The following is a 9,965-nucleotide window of genomic DNA, read 5'->3' on the forward strand; positions in this document are numbered from 1 at the left end:
ATGTGAAGACGCTGCCTGAACTGTTGGGATACTTGCGCCTGGATCGGCTGCTGTCCGCGGACGGTCCGCTGCTTGATGGAATCCTATCAGCCGGCACCAACATTTTACTTGGTGGAAACCAGTGGCCGACTGCTATCCAGAAAGTGCCGATGGCTAAGGACTACAATCTGCAGCCGGAGCGCGGGCACCAAACTGTGCACCCCGCCAAGATCACCAGGATGTCGCTGATGGGACGGCCGGTCAGGACCAAAACATTTTGTCAAAACCACGTGCACCGCAGCTGCAAACTATGTTCCTAGCAAGGAAATTTGACCACAAACCTGCAGACACACACAAGCTCTTGTCGTTTTCAGCCCGTTATTGGTTTTACGCCTAACCACCAACACCGGCTAACCGCAGTCTACACTGCACTGTTGGTTTTACTATTTATTTTTTTGCAACCACTGCGCACTATTCACCGTTTGTCCGTTTGTTTTTGTTTGCTGTTTTGAAATATATATATTGTACACATTCACCGCCGTCACCTCATTGTAATTTATAATATGATTCGTTGTGCGCCACACAGTTACAATGTACTAATCGAAAGTTATTGTTTTTCTTTGCATGTCTCGCCCGACTTCCACTGATACCTCCCTCTGACAATAGAAAAATGGAACTTCACGTGATAATATGACCGTGTTTACTGGGGCCACAGACATTCGGTTGTTTGCCGCTCTGGACAAGTTCAACGGGCGCACGCACCTACCACATTGGACTACCGATTCTTGTAACCGTATGTCCGGCGGAAGTGATGGTTCCCTTTTCCCTCCCAGGATCCAACCAGACACCATCCTACACGTCTTCGATAAGGACATGTGCCGAAAATTACCCCTAGTGTGAGTACAATACCTTCAATATATATTATGGTAATGCTAAATATATATATTATGGTGCAAGCGTCGAGTACGGTTGATTCAAACTGAGACCCACACACTCACCCTCCCACACTCGACGTTCTGAAATACCAATGCTCTATTTTCTCCTAATAATAGCTTGTAAATACACAAAAGCCTATAGTAATTTTTGTAGAGTTTTTATAGTCAAATTATCATTTATAAAACTCATAGTAGGATTGATTAAATCACTTATCACAATTTGTATTATAATATTAATTTAAATAGGTAAATAATTATTCATCCCTTCCCCCTCCCCTAAAAAAAAACAACAAAATAAGCTAGGTCTGAACTTATAGTACGAACTCAGTATCAATATATACAATTGTAATGTATGAGGGTCGGGTAAGAAATAAATGAAACATTTTAATTTTCTTCGCCCACAGGTTCAAGAAACAAGTTGAAGCTAAGGGAGGAGTGAAAGCGTACCGATTCGGTCCTGACCACCGAGCGTTTGCCGACCCCGACCACGAGCCCGAGAACCGATGCTACTGCCCTTCACTAAGTAGTTCCGGTGGAAACAGTACTTCTGGTACCAGCAGCTCTACCACAGCAATGCCCACGGTGTCGACGAAAGTGAATTCTCCACAGTGTGCACCTCACGGCACATTCAACGTGAGCTTGTGCCAATATGGTGAGTCACATAGAGCGATAGCACTCATACGCGAGTTTACCAAGTTAAAGTACTGTACTTATATACACACTGTGTTTGCAGACTCTCCAGTGCTGCTGTCTTTCCCTCACTTTTACATGGGTGACCCACGACTCCGGGAAGCTGTTAGCGGAATGGACGAGCCAGATGCTGACCGACACGAGTTTTACATTGACGTACAACCCGTAAGTGTCCATTATATTATAATATGATTTAAAATCATCAATAGTAACTTATTATATTCGTTGTACAGGAAATGGGAGTGGCTATGCGTGCTAGAGCCCGTGTGCAAATTAATCTGGCCGTAAGTCAAGTAGTAGACATCAAGCAAGTGGCCACATTCCCCGACATTGTGTTTCCAATCATGTGGTTCGAAGAGGTGAGTGTTATAGATTAGGATGTATGTATACTTGTATAAGAATACTCTTATAGTGTAATCAAACTTAAAAGTACCTACTATTTAAATACTTGATATATCGAATACTTTTTTAGCTAATGTAACTTGAGAAGTTTTCTACCTAATTTACGTTAAGTTTATATAATATTACTCTAGTCTAGATGCTAGTACGATCATTTTAGAAATGTATGCGCATAATATTATAATATTTTAAATTTGAAAAGCAAAATATTAACGGATTCTAAAACAATAACGTTTCTTCTATTTCAATAAATGATATTCAAAAAATAAAAATATTACGACGCAGAAAATATTATCTTCCATATCGTGCAAAAGTGTAGTTTCTTAACTATGACAGCTGTAGCTTGAGAGATTTTTTTTTAACGCAAAACTAATTTTTACAAACAATTTATGACGCTCTATGACCCACATTTAATTGAAATAAGTAAGTGAGATCTGAGAAAATAAACGTAGGTGATGCGCCAGAAATAACATATTTAAGTTTTTCTTATTTGTGTCTGAACTCGTATAATAATATAGTAATTGTATTTTTACAAACAGGTGTATTTTTTTTCGCGAAGAAACGTTATGGGTGATTTTTATCTGGTATTTTTCTTGTGGGAACTTACATTCACCCTATTGACCTATCGACGCTATATACTAATGAAGGATGGGGCAGGCCTTTCTGGACTACTTAAATAGTTAAATCCGCAACTGAACTTGATTATGAATATCGTAGGAAATAAAAAAATATTTGAAATTGTGTTGGATTTTTTTTTATCGTTATTGATAACATTGTCGGATGATCAATGATGTCTTTATTCGATAGATAATAGATAGATCGCTGGTATATTAAACTAACTGCATATAACATAGCGTACTTGTTAATATAATAATAATATGTCTTTGCTTGTTTCCTATTCAGGGCATCGATGAGCTGCCCGACAACGTGATCCAACTGCTCAAACTGGCCACACAGACGCCGCCAGTAGCCAAGGCCGCACTGCAGTACGCATTGTTCGCCTCGGGAGCTGTGCTGCTGCTGTTGGCTCTCGGGTGTCTGGTGCGTAACTCGCACCGGCAAGAGACCATGTCCCTCGAAGGGACAGCGCACTACAGCCAGGACGAAAAGAAGAAGCCCAAAAAGACGATCCCGCCCGCACCCTTGAACTCCACGGTGTTGTCCAACGGTAACGGGACCGCGGCCAAGGCCAACGCCGGCTACGTGGCCGACGACGAATAGCTTCAGTATTCCGGGGAAAACGGGACGGCGCCGCAAGGCCCACCACCACACGGGAAAACTGAAAACCCATCGTTAGGGTGCCGCTCATATAGTCGCACCGCCGCTCTAGATAATACGATATCTATTGCCGATGTACATAAAATGATAATTATATGATATAATGGATATGACTTTGGCGGTGATCCAATAAATTGTCATTATTATTATTATTATTATTATTATTAATTTTATATTATTATTATTATTATCGTTATTATAATATATTATATAAATACTGAACTCTCTCACTCTCTCTCTATCAATTAACTGACTACTACAACTGTATAATGTTTGTGCACGCGTGGTCGATACGTGGCGGAAACGATTATAATCTCATACAATAAATATTATATAAAAATATGACGATATTTGCGTGAGCAGGTCACTTCTTCTCCGCATCGTCATATTTCGACTTCAACAATGATAATAATTATTATTAAGATATTATCCGGACGTACCTATCTTTACGTGAAATATGTGACGTATAATACTGTATACTATCTTCATGTATATATAACGACAAAATGTATTGTCTAAAATATAACGTTTTTATTATTATTATTATAATACATGATAAATATTTTTATTTTTGTGGAAAAATGCTCATATTATTATTATTATTATTTTTATTTTATTATTATTTTTGTCATTGGTTATTATTATTTTATGTGTTTTTTTTCGTTCGTTGACTCATGTACATAGTTAATATTATTATAATTATTAATCGGAGGAACTTGATTTTATTAGGTTTTCAAAATATTATATAATTTATTATCGTAAACGTTGTGCAGTTTGTTTTCACCATAATCGCCTCATGAAGTCATGAAATGCAAACATGACATAACACTTTCACGAACAAAAAGTTGTAGATTACTATACGGCATAAATATTATATTTAATAATCCGGGGGATAACAAACATGCGCTCTAAACGTTAACATTATAAAAATTATAATGATATTATGATTTTATTATTGTTAATACAAATATAATACATAAATATTTTTATTGATTAACCGCTCTTGCGGTTGAGGTTTTCGGGTTTCGTTTCTCGTTGTTTGAAGTAAGTACAATATTATTACATTTTATATAGCATTTGTGTACCTATATATTGTTTAACGTATGTTTTCCGGAGTGCGTTTTATATATCGCTCAATTACGTACCTATATATAATATTATCTTGTATTATAATAATAATTACTATTATTATTTGTACCTTGTGTTTATAAAATATTTTTGTTTTATTACTGTAAGATTATATTATATCTGTGTTGTGTAAATTTTCACGTGGGTGACATAAAATTATTGCAAATTAAAAAATATTATATTTACCTACCTAAAAACATAAAACCGAGAAAACGTGTTGTGTTTAATTATATTTTAATATAGAAAATATACATGATGAACATTTTATCGAATATGAATTTTTGGATTATCTATAATTTGGTAAGCAGTAAAAATATCCGCATCTATAATATTCAGAGAAAAAAATATCTGAAAGTAGTAACATTAAAATATTAAATAGCCATCTTAGTAATATCCAGAACAAAACATTTATATATCTAAGTCATAACTATGTAGGTACCTATACGTTATTAGTTCGTATGTTATATTATTAATATTTTTTTTTATATAAACATGATAACAATGTATAGATATTTGTATTTGATGTAATGTTATTTTAGATATACGTTAAACACTTTAAAGCTTCACAGAAAAAAAGAATGGACTGTGAAGTAAAGAATCTATGTAGTGTCTCACAAAAAAAAGAGCAACTACACATTTACAAGCTACGCCCAAAGATTCAAAGATTCTATTTATTCCTTTAAAAAAACCAAGTGCAGGTTTACAGTAACTGTTGATGTCATCGGTATATTACTTAGAAAAATAAAATGTGACCAATAATTTGATGATTTTAGTTTATTTATAAATTTAAATGATTCTGGATTATTTAGGGCTGTTATTACCAAGCCTGGGAAAGTTAATGATAACTTTTAACTGAGTTAAGTTAAGTTAACTTAAGTTGATAGAAAATCTTTTGAAAAGTGAAAAGTTAATAGTTTTCCAAATTTTTTTTTAACTCAGTTAAGTTAAGAGTTACATTGAAAGTTACAATAAACTTACTAGGTAACTTAAGTTATGCTATTTAGTAGTATTTTTTTTTAATAAATAAATATCCAGTAATATGGTTTAAAATAATAAAAAGTAAATGTTTATACAATATGTATCATAATATATTATTATCAATCAACAGTAGTAATTTTATTATATTAATGATTTAATAATTTATAAACTAACTTGAATTTGATTAAAAATAACTCGTTATTTATTAATATTATATCAATAAAAATCAGTTTAGTTAAAAATTAAGTTAATGAATATTAAATTGTAAAAGTTAAGTTAAAAAGTTAAAATTTAGTTAACTTATAAGTTATAACTTAACTTTAACTTTTTAACTTGCTTATGCCCAGGTTTGGTTATTATACTACTCCGCCAAATTATATTTATCTAACAGTTTGGCTAGCCCAGTTAAGCATAGCGACTTTAGAATAAACCATTATTACAATGTTAAGACGGGACCCCATAACTCGTGTATTTGACGAATATCCTCGAATATACGAATAATCGGCAAGTTACCGACAATCGACGGGAAGGTCGTGAATAACGAATACCGATTACCGAATATTCTCACAAAGTACTCCATTCCCATTACTCGGCGAGTATCCACGAATACCAAATATTCGTCATATACATGAGTCGTGGGATCCCGCCTTTGCCGTTAGTTATATTCATCGGTTAATTGCAATCATAATAACGATTTTCACTGGCTATTGAAATCAGCTGTTATGTAATAACAAATAACCGATAATGAAACATAGATTTTGATAAAACTGAAAACTGATGCTGTCTTAAGTGGATTACACACTAGGCGATTCGAACGCACGTTTACGTGCGTTTCGACAGTGGCGTGTCCAGAACTTTTTTTGTGGATGGGCACAACAATTAAGTTCAGAATGGTTTTACCCCCTCCTCATACTATAATTTGATCTATTTATAAGTTTTAGTATTTTTATTCTAAATGACTAATTTTAATATTTTTATTACCAATGGTATCTTACCTTTATAAACATAAACTTTAAATACTCAAATCTTTTGAAAAACACAAATAACAATTAATATACTTATAATATTAATAATACATATTAAAATATACACATTTTTCAAATTAAAAATCAAACAAATATTTTTAATGTATGGTATAATTATAAAGAAAACGATAATCTACGGTTTTTGCTCGTGGCAAATTCATCTATGACTGGTGTTGGATCTTGTATTAACTGTCCACTCAGTTCCCTTTCTATCAATAAAATTGCAGAATTATGAAGTCTTTCACTTGTAATATGATGTATAATATACTTATATACGTCACTCACTCACTTATTATATACCTAATCAAAACAATTTTTTTTAACTATTTATAAATAATATTTTCATTGAGCATCGGACTTACACTAGTCTAGTACTTGTATAAAAATGTGGGTGGGCACATGCCTACCAGGCCCACCCCCTAAACACGCCACTGCGTTTCGAACGTCGCGATTAATCGTTCAAAATTAAACATGTACTTTTATATGGGTTTATTCACACACGTAAATGAGACGCACGTTCGGTTGCGTTCGAACGCACCGAAACGTTCATGTTTAATTTTGTGCGTCCGGTCGCGATTTGCAGCTATAATTAAACATTATTTTTCCAATGTATTTCCAATGCATTTCCGGCGTTTCAATACACACGGACGATTATTTACGCTGCGATTGCCCCGCGTTTATTTACGTTCATTCATAATTTGTCTACGACAGTTGTCGTATTCGTATACTTGTAGTTTACGAAGTTCGTATTTTACAAAGTTACAGTTGTTACCCAGCTAGTCAGTTGTTATTTAAGTATAATACTTAAGTATTTAGTATTTACATATTTATACCTACGTATTTGAAAATTGTCAAATATGTTTGACAATGAATCATTTATTAATGAGGTATCGAAGGAGGAATCTATATGGAATATAGGTAAGTTCTTTTCATTATCATATTTAATTATTTTAATTTAGAATTTAACAACTTACTAACAATTTACTAACTTAGTTAGTCTGAGTATATTGTATACCGTGTAATGCTATACTTACGTAAAACCAGTGGCGTCTTTTCAGTTTTAATTAGACTATGGCAATTTTTCACAGCTTTTCCGACTCAACATTTTTTTACTCAGATTCTCATAGCATAGTGCCGTAGTAGTTAACGGGGGGGGGGGGGGGCGTGTGGTAAATGTGCCGAATTAAGGTTGATGTAAATACTAGACTGGGGCAAATGCCCCAGTTGCCCCACCACAAATGACGCCACTGTGTAAAACGTCATTCATCAATCATCATAATATTATATATTCAATTTATGGAAAATAAGTTATACCATGATAAGAATGCCAAACATGTAAGTTGGACCAAGGTGGCCAGAGCTTCTATCAAAGACTTCGACCAACTTGAGGAAATTTTTAAAAGCAAAAAAAGTAAGCATAAAATATATCATGTTGTAACTTGTAAGTTTTATTTAATATTCAGTGCACATGACAATATTCTTAATCCATAAATAACATATAAAAAAAAAAAAACAGTTTTTTTTAAATATTTTAAATAATAGTATAAGTATAGGTATTAGGTATAGGCAATATAAATATGATGGGTATACTACACATTATATTACATAATAATTTTATCCTTACTATTAGCCTATGACCTTGTTTTGCCAGCTTAACTCATGAGCCGGTTCATTAAAATAGTTGACAAAATAGTCTCTCACTTCTTTTGCCATTGAGGTTGAGTTGCCTACTCCAATTTTTTCTATTGCATCTTTCATTTCACAATTTTGAGCATCTTCTGTGTTATACCCATCTCTACGTCTAACAAAATTGTGCAAAACGCAACAAGTTTTAGTTATCACTACTGCAAAATCTGGTTCTACCAATAGCGCAGTGTGAAAAACCCTCCATTTGTTAGATAAAATACCGAACGTACATTCAATATTCTGCCTTGCTCTGGACAGACGGTAATTAAATATACGCCTTTTATCATTTAAAGTTCTTCCGGGGAAAGGGCGTAAAAGATTCGTGTGCAAAGCAAACGCTTTACCAATTATAACGAAGGGTTGCGGAGTACCTCCTTCATCTCCTGGCAAATATTGAGGTTGTGGAAAATTATTTTTACAACCGTATAATTTTTTACCGAATGCTGATTTTTTAAAAATATTACAGTCACTCTCCTTCCCAAATGATCCAACATCTATAATTGTGAAGCAGTAATTTGCATCACAGATGGCCATGAGGATTAAGGAAAAAAAATGTTTGTAGTTGTAATATAAAGTACCACTTCTGGGGGGACATTCTAGTCTGATGTGTTTCCCGTCTACAGCTTCTAAACAATTTGGAAATTGGGTCTTATTATAAAACACCTCAGATATATGTAACCAATCATCCGTTGTTGGTACAACCATTTCCTTTGGTTGCAGAATTGTCCATAACACTTCGCATGTTTCTCGAACAATTTTTGCAATGGTTGACACGCCCCATTAAAAAATCGAAGTGGAGAGCAGAAAAGTTAGTCCCTGGGGGTCGATTCTTGAATCTCGTTATAGCATTGTCGTGTACGACAAATCACGTTTGTCACATGAAATATGTTTTTGTCTATTCTTCAATGTGTATACGAAAAAAATTATACGAAAAAAGTTGTGTGAAAAAATATCGTGGGGGTATGCGTGCCACGACTTTTTTCATATCACTCGACTTTTATTATTATCATCGTTTATCTTCACCCAATTGTTAAATTAGTAGGTACATATTTTGTTGAAGTTCATGTTTAAAAATGGATAATTTCAACGATCTTGCAGCTCTATACTGGGTGATTCTTTTATCATAAAACACTCATTATTTCAGAAAGTGTACATTTTTTTGAAAATATTTTTTTACATAGTTTCGAGTCGCTTATAAAACAATGTTTTTCTTAAAAAATTATATTTTTAAATATTTTTTATCCTTATAATTTTTTAAGTTTTTTAATTTTTTGAATGACAACATTGGGTTTTAATTTTATATTCCAAAGCAGAATATTTTTCTTAGTATTTTCATGTATCAAAATACTAAAATGTACACTCTGAAATAATGAGTCTTCTATGATAAAAGAATCACCCGGTATATTTTGAATATGGTTGATGAAGAAGCGGCATATAACCCAAGACATGGGTTTACAGTTAAGTATGACCCATTTACACAATGTGATCGTTTATTTTTAAAAAATTATAGATTAAGCAAAGATTTAGTTCAACAGCTAATAGCTTTAATTACACCTTACATTGAACCAGAAAGAAGATAGTCATCTATAAAACTCTCCGAAAATATAATAGTAAAAAGTTGTAAATAAATGTAGGTATTAATTGAATGTAAAAAAACCTACTATGTTCAACCAAGTTAAATACATATATAGGAGCTTATTACATTAGGAACAATATGTCAACTAACAATGCATTATTATAATATAATACTACTAAATTTATTTATGAAAATATTGATGATAAGCATTTGGCATTTCCATGACATTAAAAAGCATTTGATTCAGTATTACAGTGGACTGTGATATATTACTAAATAAATTGTACTTTA

General features: G+C 33.1%; 2 protein-coding genes across 4 annotated transcripts in view; one reads left to right on the forward strand and one right to left on the reverse strand.

The window, feature by feature from the left end:
• LOC100167165 (scavenger receptor class B member 1) overlaps positions 1 to 4,613 on the forward strand; it is a 28,943-nt gene extending 24,330 nt beyond the window's left edge. For all 3 annotated transcript variants that reach the window (XM_001946447.5, XM_008180907.3, XM_029485986.1), the window contains exons 6-10: positions 646 to 875; positions 1,319 to 1,566; positions 1,648 to 1,769; positions 1,838 to 1,963; positions 2,907 to 4,613. In XM_001946447.5, the coding sequence (XP_001946482.2) occupies positions 646 to 875; positions 1,319 to 1,566; positions 1,648 to 1,769; positions 1,838 to 1,963; positions 2,907 to 3,224 (1,044 nt within the window). In that variant the 3' untranslated portion in view covers positions 3,225 to 4,613. The remainder of the gene's footprint in view (positions 1 to 645; positions 876 to 1,318; positions 1,567 to 1,647; positions 1,770 to 1,837; positions 1,964 to 2,906) is intronic.
• Positions 4,614 to 8,038: 3,425 nt separating this feature from the next.
• Positions 8,039 to 8,803, reverse strand: LOC103308128. Its single transcript, XM_008180920.1, has 2 exons — positions 8,569 to 8,803; positions 8,039 to 8,481 (listed from the first exon to the last, which is right to left on the reverse strand). Exons 1-2 carry the CDS (start codon positions 8,801 to 8,803, stop codon positions 8,039 to 8,041), a joined length of 678 nt encoding a protein of 225 aa, XP_008179142.1.
• Positions 8,804 to 9,965: the final 1,162 nt, after the last annotated feature.

The sequence above is a fragment of the Acyrthosiphon pisum genome, chromosome X (assembly GCF_005508785.2).
Source record: "Acyrthosiphon pisum isolate AL4f chromosome X, pea_aphid_22Mar2018_4r6ur, whole genome shotgun sequence".
Taxonomy (NCBI): domain Eukaryota; kingdom Metazoa; phylum Arthropoda; class Insecta; order Hemiptera; family Aphididae; genus Acyrthosiphon; species Acyrthosiphon pisum.

Excerpts from the sequence above, each read along its gene's own strand:
- LOC103308128 (XM_008180920.1), bottom strand. The coding sequence starts at position 8,803 with ATGGTTGTACCAACAACGGATGATTGGTTACATATATCTGAGGTGTTT. Across the intron at positions 8,482-8,568 it reads TGGATCATTTGGGAAGGAGA|GAGATGAAGGAGGTACTCCG; the intron begins GTGACTGTAATA and ends AATATTTGCCAG.